At 32.4% G+C, this 16131-nt stretch overlaps 3 protein-coding genes across 5 annotated transcripts; 2 read left to right on the plus strand and 1 right to left on the minus strand.

Annotated features, from left to right (window-relative positions):
• The first annotated feature begins 455 nt into the window (after window positions 1-455).
• On the plus strand, window positions 456-4177 carry LOC123700932 (protein unc-50 homolog). The gene is made up of 6 exons (XM_045648309.1): window positions 456-837; window positions 1135-1200; window positions 1456-1576; window positions 1985-2121; window positions 3576-3677; window positions 3851-4177. Exons 1-6 carry the CDS (start codon window positions 606-608, stop codon window positions 3985-3987), a joined length of 795 nt encoding a protein of 264 aa, XP_045504265.1. The 5' UTR covers window positions 456-605; the 3' UTR covers window positions 3988-4177.
• A 714-nt stretch (window positions 4178-4891) lies between these two features.
• LOC123700772 (trafficking protein particle complex subunit 2) lies at window positions 4892-6216 on the plus strand. Its single transcript, XM_045648098.1, has 3 exons — window positions 4892-5094; window positions 5244-5393; window positions 5756-6216. The coding sequence occupies exons 1-3, from the start codon at window positions 5005-5007 to the stop codon at window positions 5933-5935; spliced, it is 420 nt and encodes a 139-aa protein (XP_045504054.1). The 5' UTR covers window positions 4892-5004; the 3' UTR covers window positions 5936-6216.
• Window positions 6217-8192: 1976 nt separating this feature from the next.
• Window positions 8193-16034, minus strand: LOC123700771. 3 transcript variants are annotated; one of them, XM_045648096.1, is made up of 5 exons: window positions 15937-16034; window positions 10149-10333; window positions 9810-10058; window positions 8927-9073; window positions 8193-8591 (listed from the first exon to the last, which is right to left on the minus strand). In XM_045648096.1, the coding sequence occupies exons 2-5, from the start codon at window positions 10234-10236 to the stop codon at window positions 8533-8535; spliced, it is 543 nt and encodes a 180-aa protein (XP_045504052.1). In that variant the 5' UTR covers window positions 10237-10333; window positions 15937-16034; the 3' UTR covers window positions 8193-8532. The 3 variants fall into 3 exon arrangements, with proteins under 3 accessions (XP_045504052.1, XP_045504053.1, XP_045504050.1); XM_045648097.1 differs by having other exon boundaries at window positions 9810-9953; window positions 10149-10345; window positions 15942-15959; XM_045648094.1 differs by having other exon boundaries at window positions 10149-10345; window positions 15942-15957.
• Between the last annotated feature and the right edge of the window lie 97 nt (window positions 16035-16131).

Consider the following 16131-nt stretch of genomic DNA (forward strand, 5'->3'; position numbering starts at 1 on the left):
GTATATTTGTAAATTTGATCGAATAAAAAATTGTGATATTAAATTATTGTTTCTTTTAATACCCACCGCTACCTCCACACCCTTACAAGCATTCGCTATTTGTTACAAGATAATAAGATAATGGCAAATATACAAGCCGAGTCTTCATTAAATTCTCATTTAATTTAGACTTAAGATGTGATTTACATAAATCATTGACACGTTGATCTTGCTCATGCTCATGCTCACCCATCCAGCATCATGAATAACTAACTATGAAGGAAACACTAAGACCATTATTGCAATGTTGGAGTGCACTATTTATCTCGTATAAAACGATGAGTGTTCGTTATTTGCCTCAATATTCCCGTGACTCCCGTGAGTGTGTCAATACCACTAGATTACATTTCTAAACGAAATTTTGAATATGTCATTGTCCTAAATGACAATGACACAAATATTTGACACGCGTGACATGATGACTGATGCCTTCAATGTTGATAAAATTTAGTAAATAAGATGAAATTTTAATTAAAAGTTAATAAATAAACACAACAAAATAGTAATCAATTAATGTAGCGAAGTGAATCTGCATTTAATCCTCCAAGTGAAGAAAAAAAATAGCAATGATGAAATATTCAACATCACCTACACCGACGAATTATCCTCGAAGTACTTCACCACTGCCTGCTCCAGCCAACTACCAGCCCACAACAGCCAGTGCAGCAGTGAAACGATACAAATACTTGCGAAGATTATTCCAATTCAATCAAATGGACTTTGAATTCGCTGCGTGGCAAATGGTTTACTTATTTGTGTCACCTCAAAAAGTTTTTCGGAATTTTAATTATAGAAAACGTAAGTCTCATTCTTAGTTAACCCTACAGCACAGGATAGAGAGTGGGTTAACTCATTTTTCTATAACATTACCTACTGGATACATATACAAGGAAAAATTAGTTCATATGAATTTTTCTATAACACAATTGGTAGTAACTCCTTACTTAGTTATGTAAAAGTTAAAACTTTCAGTAATATTTCATACAAGGCGTTGGCTTAAGTAGTCATATAAAATAGGTATAAACATACAACTTATAAAAGATTAAAATTTTGGACATCAATTTCATACATAATTATATTATACTTCATTTTCAGATACAAAATCACAATTTGCAAGAGATGATCCTGCATTTCTTGTTTTACTGAGTGTCTGGCTCTTCTGTAAGTAATTTCATATTTTATAATTAACTGTATGCAACTTTAATAACTCAGGCCCCGGAACCAGTGTCTGGGACCGATCGGGCCAAGGGGGGCCCGGGTTAAGTAAACATACCATTTATAATTGAATTGTTCACTAATGAACCACTCTTTTATTTATTTCATTGACATAATGTCCCTTTGTATCAAAATAAAAAAAAATACTTTCTACTTACCATAATAGTCATCAGTAATAAAAATTATAAACAATATTTCCAGTATCTTCAGTATGTTTTGCATTAGCGATGGGCCTGACATTGGGACAAACAGCACTGTTTGTGCTATATGTTGTGTTTGTGGACTTCATAGGATCTGGCTTAATTATGTCCACAGTACTTTGGTAAGTTTAATTAAGTTATATAATGTAAGTTATACACTATACAGTTAGACATAATTATTAGCAGAATTTTGGATTTCAAAAAATTAACCAAAAGAAGTTTCAATGCAAATGAAGCTAAACTCAAACAAATTCAAACATTTATTTATTCAATTAGATTTCTTTTAGAAGCACTGTCGAATCGTAATTAAATATTTTTAACATTTACCACCAATTTGGGAGCAGTATCTATCGAAAAGAACCGACAAGAAACTCCATAAATGCTATGTTTGAAAATTCAAAATTGCGAAATCTTGTTCAAACCAATCAAATAACAATATGCCATATACCCATTCAGTTTCTGATTAAAAATTGAATTTTAACAGCCATTTTAATGAAATTATCAAGAATTATCTATTAAAATTTTTACAGGTATGTAAGCAATAAATATCTGCGAGTGGACATTGAATCCCCAGACGTAGAGTGGGGCTACGCGTTTGACGTTCACATAAATGCTATGTTCCCCCCACTGTCTCTGTTGCATTGCTTTCAAATACTATTGTTTAATAGTAAGTACTTTTTTATGTCACCTCTTTGTATTGTCTAGTGAAGTACTAAAATAATTAATTACTAAATTATCTATGGTATCTTGAAACATGTGCAGATGCATCTACCCTCACACTAATAGTTTAAATAACCTATAATGATATAATATGACCTATTGTATTGCAATACCTGCATAAGGCCGTATTCAGAATGCGCTTACCGGCGCTTGTCAGCGCTGGTTCGTTCTACACAAAGGAAGCAGGTTCAAGCAGACCAAAACAAATTTTATATGGCAGCGCCCAGCGCTGACCAGCGCGTATTGAATGTCGGAATATACATATATGTATTTTCTTGCGCGGATCACCAGCGCTGACAAGCGCCGGTAAGCGCTTATAAGTTTCCAGCTATCTTTCTGAATACACCCTAAGGTTGCTATTATTTATGCATAAATGATAAATATTGCAATAGTGTTATTATTAGACATCGGATTATATGCATTTGCATATTTGCATATGCAAATGCATAAAACTCTCTAATTACGGCGTTAGTGCATATTTTAGCCTTTTTCCCCAATCGTGCATATTTCGTGCATAAATCGTTAAGTAGCGGGAGTTTTGATTGGTCGACTAACCTTTATTAGCCAATCAGAACGCTCAGCGAGTAAACAAACCCTATTTTGGCATGGTAAAATGGCAAAAAATTACAAAATGGGCTCCATTTTAAGTAAATTTTGAGCCATTCAAAATAGGGCTAGATTACCCTTTTGGGGCTAAAAACGTAAAACACGGGTTGAATTCCAAAAAAGAGCTAGATTTAGCCCGGAAAGGGTTAAGGTGGCAACACTGGGCTCGCGGGTGACAAACGTCACAATTAATTTGCGCTCGAAAATTTGGTAAAAATGCTTAATTGTATATTGGCACAAAAACTATACTCAATTTCAAGAAAATTTCAATGTTTTTGTACAATCTTTGATTTAAATATATAAAAATAATAAAGGTTTTTTTGATTTATATGTGCATATTTTAGGCATATCAGTCGTTTTTAGTGCATATTTCGGCCTTTTTTAGTGCATATTTGCATGCATATTTGGGCATTTTGTTAGTGCATATAATCCGATGTCTAGTTATTATAATCATTTTGTGTGGAGTTCAACTTTATTTCTAAAGAGGAACGATTTTCTATTTTGTTTCCATTGAATAATATCCAAAACTACGAGACGAAATTAAAATTTTCTTTCAATATTAGAATATTAAATCATCCCTGAAAATCAAAGGCCATATTATTATATTTAAAAAAAAATCTTTCTAAAGATAACAACATGATTAATATTTTCTTTGTTGCTTTATAATAATAGGAAGCCCTATTAATTTTGAGTTGAACAATGTATCTTGGTATAAACTTACTATTCTAAGAATAGCATAATCTTTTGTGTTGAAAAGTAAGGTCATCTTATTTTACTTTATTTTTTATGTTACAGAACTACTAGTACATGGAGGTTTCCTATCATGTCTGGTTTCCAATACATTTTGGCTTGCGTCATTCATATATTATATCTACATCACGTTCCTAGGGTATAGCAGTGAGTATACATTTTTAAATTTATATTTTTTACCCTGATGAAACTTATACATATATTGTATAATACTATAGGTAGTATTTTTTTTTTACTAATGTGGTTAAACATCTCTTTTTTCTGGATTTTCTTTGTATATATTTAAACCTATGAATAATCATCAATAATTCTCGTTTCAGATTTACCGATGATGAAAAACGCGCGAGTCTTCCTCTTTCCACTTCCTATTTTGTGCCTATTTTATTTGGGTACCTTAATGGCCAGTTGGAATCTAAGCCATATGTTGATGGACTTCTATCATTACAGAGTCTTGTAAAATACTTGAATAATTAATAAATATAACACATCTGTCAATAAATTAATTAATAATAAAGTTAGATTTTTATAGAACAAGTCCTATGTAATAAAATTTTATAAGCAAATGATATTAATTGCTAATGTTATTGAATTGTAAATACTATTTAATAATAAATAGGTATTTAACAAATAAATTCGTTTCTCTTTTACCAGTGTCTATCTGTCTAATAGGGCGCACTTTTCAGTGTTCTTAAAAACTATTGCAAAGATTACCTAATGACCCTAACTTAAAAACAAGATTTATCCCATGTTTTCAAAATATATATGTTTTCTACATAATACTACAATCCTCATCACCTACGGGCATCACTTTCCATCAGGTGAGCCGCCAGCTAGGGTGCCTGCTTAAACGATAACAAAAAAAAAATTGTGTGATCTACATTCAATAGCAATCGATGACGGATGAGAACACATCGTAACCAGTGTCCGTAATCACATTCATCCCCCCTAAGCATCCCCCATTTAGTTTTTTAAAATAAAATAAAATTATCTTAGGCCACGTTTCCATCTGCAAGAAAACTTTCGCAAGAAATGTCAGACAGTCTGTCTGACAGCAGCTTGCAAGTCCAAGGCCGAGTTTCTACCTGCAAGTAGACTTGCAAGCTGCTGTCGGACATTTCTTGTAATAAGCGGAAGTTTTCTTGCAGATGGAAACGCGGCTTTAATAATGTTGTAGTGGTTCTATCACAGGGTTCTATCTGTCAAAGAGATTGTCAAAGAGTTATACCTAGTAGCTGAGCTAGTAGGTAGCTGTAACTTTGCTATCTGTATAAAATGCATGACGTGGATATTTGACATTTCAATGACATGTTGACAGCCATCTCCCAATGACATTATTTTTTATTGTTGATTGTTGACGTTTGACGAGTGACGACAGGGGACAGAAACTAAAAGTAAAAAAAAGGGAGGATTTTGTACAACAACAATCTACTAATAAATTGTTATTCTTGGTGAAAAAGTATAAAGCTTACTAGACATGGCAGGGATATATTATTTCGTGATCGTAGGTCACACTGATAAACCTATTTTCGAAATGGAATTCATTCCTGTAACGAAAGAAGTTAAGGTGCTTTACAAATTAATTTCTATGCATATTTTAATCATTACGCATTTCCCTTGTACATAAATAAAAAATATTCAATAACAATTCCGTTGGTAATGCATCGCTATTCTTCCCGTAGTATTTTTTCACCCAACTTTATGCCTTGCTTTCAGAAAGAGGACAATCGACACTTGAATGAATTCATAGCTCATGCAGCATTAGATCTAGTAAACGAACACATGTGGAAAGGCACGAATACATATTTGAAATCTGTAGACAAATTTAACCAATGGTTTGTCTCAGCTTTTGTTACAGCTAGTCAGGTACCTATGTTAAAAATTATTATGTCATCTATCGTATTCATTTTACTCTTAATCAATTAAATTGAGATTGTAAAGTGGTTTATTTGTCAAAGCTATACCATGTATAATTTTATTTATCCAAGCATCAAATCAAAGATAATAAAATTTAATAACTTACACCAAGCAAAACAAAATAGGAATTCCAACTGGTTACTTCTTTAAATTTACTTTATATTTACATCACTAAATAGTATAAAACAAAGTTGCTTTCTCTATCCCTATGTCCCTTTGTATGCTATCTTTAAAACTACGCAACAGATTTAAGTAATATATATGTATAAATAAAAAAAATAAGTAATATATAAATTACTCATATTCCACAGATGAGATTCATAATGGTGCATGAAGCGAGAAACGAAGATGGGATCAAGAACTTTTTCACAGACGTATATGAAGCATACATAAAACTAATGCTTAACCCATTCTACAAAGAAGACACTGTGATTAACTTCCCAGCATTTGAGAAGAAGGTGCAATTACTGGGAAAGAAGTACTTGACATAGCCCAAGCTTGATGTTTTCAAAGGATTACTGATGAACTAATAGTGCAAGTGTCAGTGTTTTTTTATAATTGACTGAACACTATAATACAAGGTTTCATATAAGATAATTAATGGTTATAAATATGATTGCTATAATGTATTATGGATACATTAGTTTAAGTGATATAAATGTAAATATTCGGAAAATAGTGCGAGCCTTAATATCTTTACCATATTATATTAATGGAAATAAAGAAAATGTGGATATCAATAATCTTGAATAATATAGAACTAAAATACCTACTCAACTCTTGTCTCTGTCTAAGTCTGTAATATATCATCTATTTAAAATATATTTAGATATGCATAATATAAAACTATTGCAATAATTACCATTGTTATTGTAAAACGTAAAATTAATAGGGATATGATAATATTTATGTAATTTTAAAGCAAATAATTCTTTTCATAATCATACAATAACGTAATGGCACCGAATACCGACCACTGATTGATACGGCTAAATGAATCCTTTAAAAGATAAATTAAATACTCTAGAGGTCATAAGAAAAAATGATATTATGAAAGATTACGAACTTATATTTTAAAATATGCACATAATTGTATTTCATAATGGCTTTTTATTACCTAAATTTGGATTTTAACTGTCACGACTGGAAATTAACTGAAAGCACCATTTTCCGACCGACTGAGTACAAATACACGTGTTTCCGACCACTGAGTAGCTAGATTCCGACCAGTCAAATATTTTCTACTATAATCAACTTTATGATAATAGAAATACAATGTAAATTCGTAAAAACCCGTTTCGTCTTTTCACTGCATCACGCGGGGACCGATTTCGATAATTCTTTTTTTATTATATTACTTGAAGTACGAGGATGGTTCTTATGGAGAGATATTTTAAATATGTACCACGGGCGAAGCCGGGGCGGACCGCTAGTTTTAAATAATATTTGAGCATTTATTATAATAACAAAAACTAACTCTATGTTAGACTGTAGTAGTTTAAAATTACATTTACTCAAACTCAAACTCATAATATGCCTCACTGGTCATCCACACTAAATTAGAATGTCCCATTGACTACTTTGCCCAATTCTAAAATCCATTTCACCAAAAGTATTATTTCAGCTAATGAGAATACTTCAGCCTCTTTTTTATCACTCATGATGATGACCTGAAATAAACGCATGCAATTTCACTCAAGCACAGCGCAAGCAAAAGCAACCCAGTTGGACGGAAACAGGGAAATATATCGCACCTAGATTCCGACCAAACCTAAATTTGCGTAATAAAGCCTCTAAACCGAAATTGATATTCATTTTTAGTTCATTTCTATTTCATATGTACACTTATAAAGATCTCACAATTTCGTAGTTATGCAATTATGTGTCATAAACGTAAAATATAGGGGTTTTAAACCAGACCGGTCTTTGTAAATGAATAACGAAAAAATCAAAAAAGAGCGTCAGTTAAAACGTATATTACAAATAATCCATTAAAGTTAGCATTGGTCGCATACAGGTGTAGTATATAAGCATAGCGTTTAGAATAAATAACTTAATACGAAACCTTCACAAAACAACATGCATAATAGATAATTACCTTCTTTTACAAAGTGCGAAATTCCGTTTACCGACCGATTCGGTCGGATTTCGGAATGTTGTTATTTTGAAAAGCTCCTCATTCCGTCCATAATTATTTGTCCAAAAAAACCTATAAAAACACGCTATCTTTGCATGTATATTTTAAAATTAATAATTTAAAACACCAATTAAACGTTCAAAGTAAATTAACCACAAACTTACCAGAGTATTTAGCGTAAAAATCCAAATGTTTATTTTCACCGTTTTATGTTTTTTTCGCATTCAATTCAATACAAACTACACCCTCGCCTAGCTTTTCTTGGATTGACGAAATGTCGGTTAAAATTTGAAACCCAATTTTGGACAGATGACGTACGATAAGTGATTGAATCGAAAGCCTTCAGTTTCACGAGTGTCACGCGTATTTTAAACGTTTTATCAAATAAAAATCAAAATGGTCGGATAGAGGAGGCTAGTCGGAAACCGGTGCCGTTACGTTACTTAATTGAATGCAGTCCAATAGTCAGTTCTTTTGTCTTCTGCCTTATAGAGAACATATTAAAAAAACTATCAATCATTTTAGATAAAAAAAAACATTATTTAGGTTCATTAATATTATGTTAAAAAACAAGCTTTGTGCTATGAAATATTAACAAGATGTAAAGACACTTTATTTTTAGCAATTATTTATTCAAAAAATAAACAAATTACAATTTAACACTCTGAATCTTATTTTACCCAATATATACCATTTATTACTACAAATTTAGCTGTCCTACATTCTAAATAATACTGAATTAAAATATTAATTTCGTGGATTGAAAAATCCAGAAATTGAAACTGACCAAATTAAAGTCAACAAATAAATGTACACCATTTTTTCTCACTATATTTTTATTGGTCAAATGTGACCAATTTAATTCCCATAGTAAATTCAGAATACTTAAACTGTCCTATAACTTATTGAAAAAATTTATACAAATGCTTAAGACTGCTTAAAATATAATTCTTAAAATATATCAGGTAAATTTAATTCCATTTCTGGAATGCTGTCAATGGAGAATTCATCTGGAAAAAATAAATCAAAATATAACTGATTGATTCAATAATGTATAAACACGTAAGTTAACTTGTGATTACTGAAAAGCATTTGAAAAAAGCTAAGTTATATTTTAAAAATGTCAAAAAGCAGACCAATGTTCAATGCATTATCTAAACATAGAGTAAGTACCCTTGTTAAAAATTCTTCCCTCTATTTTACTCTCTAAATATTTTTTTAACAATAAATATACCCTCCATTTTCAAGTGGGATCTATCAATATATTAAAATTGATGAAAATAAAGCCATTTCATAGCAATTATAGATACAAAGAAGCAAACATATAAACTATTGGTAACTATACCTGTATAGAATTCATCTTGATATGAGCAGTCTAGTTCAAGACTAAATCTTCGAGTGGGTGGTGGTGGAGTGTTGGGCGGTGAGACATCTTTAGCAATCTGATCCTCTGTTAAAGGCAGATAGTCAAAAAAGTCTGCGTGAAAGTTATCTGAAATAATATCAAGCTTACATGCTTCCACAACCTAATAAGCAATACTTATAACTTGTACAGTTTAACTTGAGACTCCCAAGGAATGCGAAATTTGTGATATATTAGTTTTTTATTATTACACAAAGTAAGTAAAACAGACTTGCTTAGTTTGAATTACATTCTATTATTTTATTTATTTTGGAAAGGTACCTATAATCTTCCTATCCTACTAATATTATAAATGCGAAAGTTTGTGAGGATGTGTGTGTGTGTTGGTAACTCTTTCACGCAAATAGTACTGAACCGATTATAATGAAATTTAGCACACATATAGAGATTAACACGTAGGATAGGTTTCATCCCGGAAATCCCACGGAAACGGGAATGCGGGTTTTTCTTTCAAAACGCGGCGGATGCCGCAGGCGGAAAGCTAGTAATATTAAATTGAAAATAATTTCATGGGCTCAGGTCTCAAGTTAATTTGTATGGGTTGTAGTTTACACACTACTAATTTGGTTCAGCAGCTTAAAGTTTGTAAAAATACTGCGTTTGTCCCAATAACATATATTATATAGTTAATATTAAATTCCAATTTCATTAGTCCGGAAACAAAGTCTTTAATACTATGCCTTTATTAAATTAAATATAATAATATAAACAAATTAACAATAACAATGCTGTTGTTATTAAAGTAGTTTATAGCAAGCATGTTATAATTTTGTGCATTGTTATAATTTTTTGCAATGATATTTACCATATCTGTAAGTAGGCTTAGTGAACTCTAGCTCTTCAAACGAATATCCTTTCTCCTTTTTCGTGTCGTCATTGTATATGAGAGACCCGACGTTGATAGCTCCTGGAGTACATTGGCGCATAGGCGTGTTGTGCAGAGCTTTGCCTGTATTCGAAAGAAATGATTTCTTTGTTTCCATATTTTTCTTTGTGGGTCTTATGGGCTCGTTGGGTTTATACGGTCCCGCTGACTTTGTTTTACCCATGTTTTCTTAAATAAATAAAATGCATTTAACATTATATACACTTTTTTTTTAGTTACTTATACCAAATATTTTAGACTAATTTTGAAATTTCTTACCAATGTTGGATAACGGTTGACGAGTAACATTTTTGATTGCTTGCCTTGTTACAGAATCGCCGAAAATGTCGAATAGTGATTCAGCCATTTCTTCCGGAGTAAAGTTTTTATTCAATTAATTATATTTGAACACAAAGAATAAGCCTGAGTTCTTTAAATAGGACTATCTCGAAATTCGGTCACAAATCACAATTCACTTTTTTTTTTTTTTTTTTTTTTTTTTTTTTTTTTTTTTTTTTAATGGCAAGAAGATATGACTATTTGCCAGTGTCAAGTAAAAGGTAGGGAATCCATACACGGGAAAATAGGATAGGACCACGATAAGACGGTTTATGCAAGGTGATCAGAAGAGTTAGGAAAAATCAATACAAATTACATTATATTATTACATATTTTTTACATAAACTAAATAGATTAAATGGAAAATAATAAACCTTACAATTTGACGTTATTCTTAAATATAAAAATAGATATATTAATAAAATATTTTTTAGGATACATTAGTAGATATGACATACGAGTAGGAAGAGGAACATTTGAGGAAATTAATGAATTATAAAAGGAAGAATTATCGTATAAAGAGCAAGAGAAAAATATATGGTCTATATTTCCCTCACCCTCTCCACACTCGCAAACTTCAGTATTTAATACGCCAATTCTGGCTAGATGGCTAGGGATACACATGTGTCCAATTCTCATGCGACTTATTGTAGATACAACTAATTTATTTGCTTCAACACCAACAAACCAAGGCTTTATTGGAATTGTCGGTTGAATTCTATAGTAATTCCTTCCCTTACACTGCCCAGTATCTGCCCAGACCGTATTCCACGCTTCAAAGAGATATCGTTTCGGTAATGTCATAAGATCATGAGGGTAATTAATGTATGGATACATATCTCCACATTGCACCGCATCCTTTGCCAAACTGTCAGCCCTATCGTTTCCCTGGATTCCACAATGACTTGGGATCCAAGCAAAAGTAACCGAGTATCCCAGGTTAATGCATTCGGCTAACTTATTTCTGATTTCAAAAATAACAGGGTAAAATGGTTTATTATAGAAAGGATATTTATCTAAGCATAGCAGAGAACTCATTGAATCAGTAAAAATTACAGATTTATGTAGCTTCATTAATATTATATATTCTATTGCTTTTAGTAGTCCAAAGCATTCACCAGTGAAGACTGAAGACTCCGGCGGTAACTTGATCTTTTGCGTAATCTTAAATTGAACGTGTAATATACCAACTCCAACACAACTATCAGTCGAGGTTTTAGATGCATCCGTAAAAATATGATGCCAATTGCGCCACTCCCTATCGACATTAAACCTAAAGTTTGCATTTGAATTCATATCATTCCTATTGATTCCTATATTGTACCGTATAATTGGTTTGATCAAAAGGCACTTGAAGTTATATGCATACAGAGGTAAAACTGGGGACTGAAAAATACTAGTTGAGCTTGAAATGAGTTTTCGGTAACTTACAATTAAACAAGGTAATGATTTATATTTCCAGAAAGAAGATGTACGTATCCGATCGTTTAAAATTTTCAACTTGTTTATTAATGGATGGTTGGTGAATTGTATTATACGAAATAAAAATCTATCAGATAAATATTGCCTTCTGATCTTCAGTGGGGGATCTCCACATTCAACCTGAAGGGCATTAATAGGGCTCGATTTCATTGCACCTAACACAATGCGCAGAGCTTTAGCTTGGATTTGATCTAATTTCTTAAGTGCCGTTACGTTACCGCTTTCTAACAAAAACGTTCCATAATCCAGAATACTGCGAATCAAAGCATTATACACCAATTTCATGCAAAAAGGGTGGGCACCCCACCAAACTCCGGAAAGACACCTCAACAAATTAAGTATACTTTCACATTTTGAGCATATGTACTCAACGTGAAAGGTACCAGACATTTTGCTATCTAAGACCACGCCTAAAAATTTTGTATGATTTTGGAGTGGGATCCGTTTCCCATTAAAACTAATATCAACCCTAGGAACTATTCGCGATCTCGTAAAAATCAGAGCGACGCTTTTGTCAACAGAAACATCCAATCCATTTTTATCTAGCCAGCCCTTTAGCTCGATGAGACCTTTATTTAAAAAAATACAAGCTGAATCTAAACTAGAATCTATAGTGTATAATACAAGATCATCAGCATACTGAAGGGTGTTAATTCTATTATTAAACGAATCAGCTAAATCATGTGTATAAATATTATATAATAGAGGACTTAAGACCGACCCTTGAGGGAGACCCTTACTCATGGTACGCTGAAAACGGACTGATTCATCAATATTCAAAACAATATATCTCTCTTCTAATAAACATATGATTAAATTAATCAAAACGTCAGGAATTCCAAGTCTGAAAAGTTTCTGCTGTAGGATTGTGATAACCACATTATCATATGCTGAGCGAATATCAACAAACGCAGCAACAACATGTTGATTATCCGAAAAAGCAATATTAATATCAGAAGTCAGAATGGAGATGTTATCAATGGCGCTTTTCGCCTTACGAAATCCGTATTGGCTATTTGATAAAAAATTATTGTGTTCCAAATACCACTCCAGTCGATTTTTGATTAAATGCTCTGAAATTTTGCAAAGGACAGATGATAAAGCCACTGGTCTATATGATGATACGTCACTTGAAGATTTATTGGGCTTTAAAATAGGAATAATTTCTTGTAATTTCCAGGATCGCGGAATGTTCCCAGAAATCATAATTAAATTTATGAGGTCCAGATAATATTTTAGACCAATTTCTGATAGGTGAGATAAAAAGGAATATGGAATCCCGTCCATACCCGGCGCGGAATCTTTAACACATGAAAGAACTCCTTTAAGTTCCTCTAAAACAAACGGAGATACTATTAAAGAGCTATAATCGTGGTCTGTAGGAGAGATAATAGGTAATGATTTCCCAATGTACTCTGGCGCTGTAGATGGAGCTAAATTATCCATAAATTTGTGAGCTAATTCCTCAGAAATGACAGATGTTTGTTCCCTGAAAGCAGATCGGAAACGCCTGATGTTTTTCCACACTTCACTTGAACAAGTATCTGGTGATAATGACGAACAAAAAGATTTCCAACCTTCTTGTTTTTTCTTTTTAAGGAGTGATCGGGTAAAGTTAATATTTTGAGAGAGGTTTTCAAAATTAACATCAGACATGTCATTTTCATATATTCTTTCCATACGCTTCCTTTCTTTAACTGCATCACTACATTCTTTATCCCACCACGGTGGGGTAGGAACTTTCAAACTTTTAGAAGATTTATGCCGGAAAGTTTCATCAGCAGCTTCAATCAATATTTTCGCTAAATATTCAGAACAAATCTCTTCATTACCTGCCTGACTTTCAGGTAGATCTTTAATACGTAGATCAACCTTTTCTTTAAAATTATCCCAATTAGCATTGTTCAATAGGTACTTCAACCGTGGCTTTCTTGTTGTGTTATTAGTATTTCCTATGGGGACTGACAATAATAGCGGGAAGTGATCACTGCCGAATGAAGATGATAAGGGACGCCATGATATGGATGATGCTAAACCTGGCGAACAAAGAGAAAGATCTACCGCACTCAGATTTTCATTCGCTCGCGTACGTCGCGTTGGTTCACCTGTGTTAAGTATACATAAATTATGCATGTCCATAATATCTAAAAGTTGCTCACCACTACTAGTAGTAATACTACTTCCCCAATATTGGTGGTGGGAATTGAAATCACCAAGCAACAATAAAGGCGTAGAAATTGATCTTATTAAATTTTGTAAATAATTAAACGTTGATGCTGAATTATACGATATATATATTGAAATTATTGAAATATTATTTTTTAAGCTAATGCCAACACTATTAACATATTTATTATTGTGCGCTGGTAATGTTAGACGTTTAAATTGAATTGACTTTTTAATAAGTATGGCAGCACCACCATACCCATCAATTCTGTCATCACGAATACAAACATAGCCTGGAATGCGAAAAAAGAGATTTGGTTTTAGCCAAGTCTCATTTAGAGCGATTAAAAAAGGATTATGCTTATTTATTATGTGAATTAGGTCTGACTTTTTAGGTATTACGCTTCTGCAGTTCCACTGTATTATTTTGGAATCCATGATTATTACTTAAACTATCAATTAATTTATATAAAGTGGCAACGTTGGACGGTTTTAAGGTGTTATTCTTTAATAATGTATTGATAAGGGAAGTAATTATGTCCATTATCTGGGAAGTTTCAGTTTCATTAGGGGCTACTTGATAACCACAACCATTTTCAGGCGTAGGTATCTGAGCTTCCCTAATAATCGTATTGTGAGCTATTTTGTCAAAACCCTTGTTCATTTTCGGAGACGATTTTGGTTTCAAAAAATAAGTTTTTTTATATGAAGAATTTGTATTGTTTACATTTAATCTGTTTGGGGATGAATAAGCCGGTGAAGATATTAATACATCCCCATACGACTTTGATATTTGTGGGTAAAGTTTACTTGCCTCACCATATGAAATGTTTTTTTGAGCCATACTAATTTTAATGTCTTTTTGGCGTTTAAACTCTGGACAGATTTTGTTGATTGCATAATGGAACCCTGAACACAACAAACATGACGCACAATCTTCTTCTACTGTACAAGTGTCACCGGAATGGTCTTGGCCACACTTGTAACACCTGGGTTTAGATCGGCATATATTTTTAGTATGACCATACCGACAGCATTGATAGCATTGGATGGTAGGGAAAATATATAGGTTAACCGGTAGGGAGTTATAACACACATACACACGTTCGGGTAGAACTTGGCCATCAAATGTTAAAACAACTGATTGCGTTGGCTTCCAAGATACAGTACTGTTAACATTTACTTTGTAATTTATTCTCCTGACTTTAATAATTTTACCGCAGCCTACTGGGGTGGACACATTTTCTTTTATTTCTTCAGGTGACCATTCAGTTGGTATTCCCTTAACAATACCAATTCTAGTAATATTAAACAATGGAATTTTTGCATTAAGATTGTATGAGCTTAAATTTTTATTTTTGATAAAATCATTTGCATCCTGTGCTGTAGTAAATGCAACTATGCAACGGTTTCTGCCTATTTTTTTTATACTTCCAGACACAATATTCTTAATATTATTGTTTTTCAAAAACCTTCCGAAAGTTATGGGGTGCAATGTGGAGCCATCCCCGGGTGATGATTCAGTTCGCTGAACATGAACAATGTAAGGATAAGAATCTGTACCTACATATTCACATCGACTATCTTGCATGGAACTAGTATCAAGTATTTTAGGTTGAATATTAGATTCATTTTGCCTATTATCAACATAAGTATTTTCAGTTAACATTAGCTCGTTTAATTCACTATTTTCTTTCCTTCTAAGACGCCTTTTTTTTGGAGTGTTCTCCGGAACTAAATTTTTATCTAGACATGTATTTGTAATAGTTACATAACTGGCTACCTCAGGACCGGGGGTACCCAGCCCTGGGGGATTAGGATCCGGCGGATCGTTCATAGATCAATCTACCGAATCTTACCCTATGAATTTTTGGTTTTTACATACTATACATAAAATATAAAAAAAACTTACCTATACGAACACTAACTATACAAAATTTATTAAATATATACAATTCTACAATTATAAACTATATATACAAAACCAAACTCCACTGATCATATATTAAATTAATAATTTTAAGCTCAATTAATTAAAATTACACCCGCTTCGTTCGAAGGTTCCCGCGCTTTTCCACAATTCACTTTCGTCAAACAAATTAACGGAAAAGTGAAAACGGTTGAAGCAGTTGAGCTCAATACAGTTGCCAATAATAAAAATAATATATTGTAACATCTTCACGTGATCTACACAGTTGAATAATCAATACAGAAATTGTTATAAATTACAGTTTCATCTGTATTTTTTCGCAGTTTACTCATTCATTAAAGTACA

This window comes from Colias croceus, chromosome 20, assembly GCF_905220415.1.
Source record: "Colias croceus chromosome 20, ilColCroc2.1".
In the NCBI taxonomy this organism is placed as follows: Eukaryota; Metazoa; Arthropoda; class Insecta; order Lepidoptera; family Pieridae; genus Colias; species Colias croceus.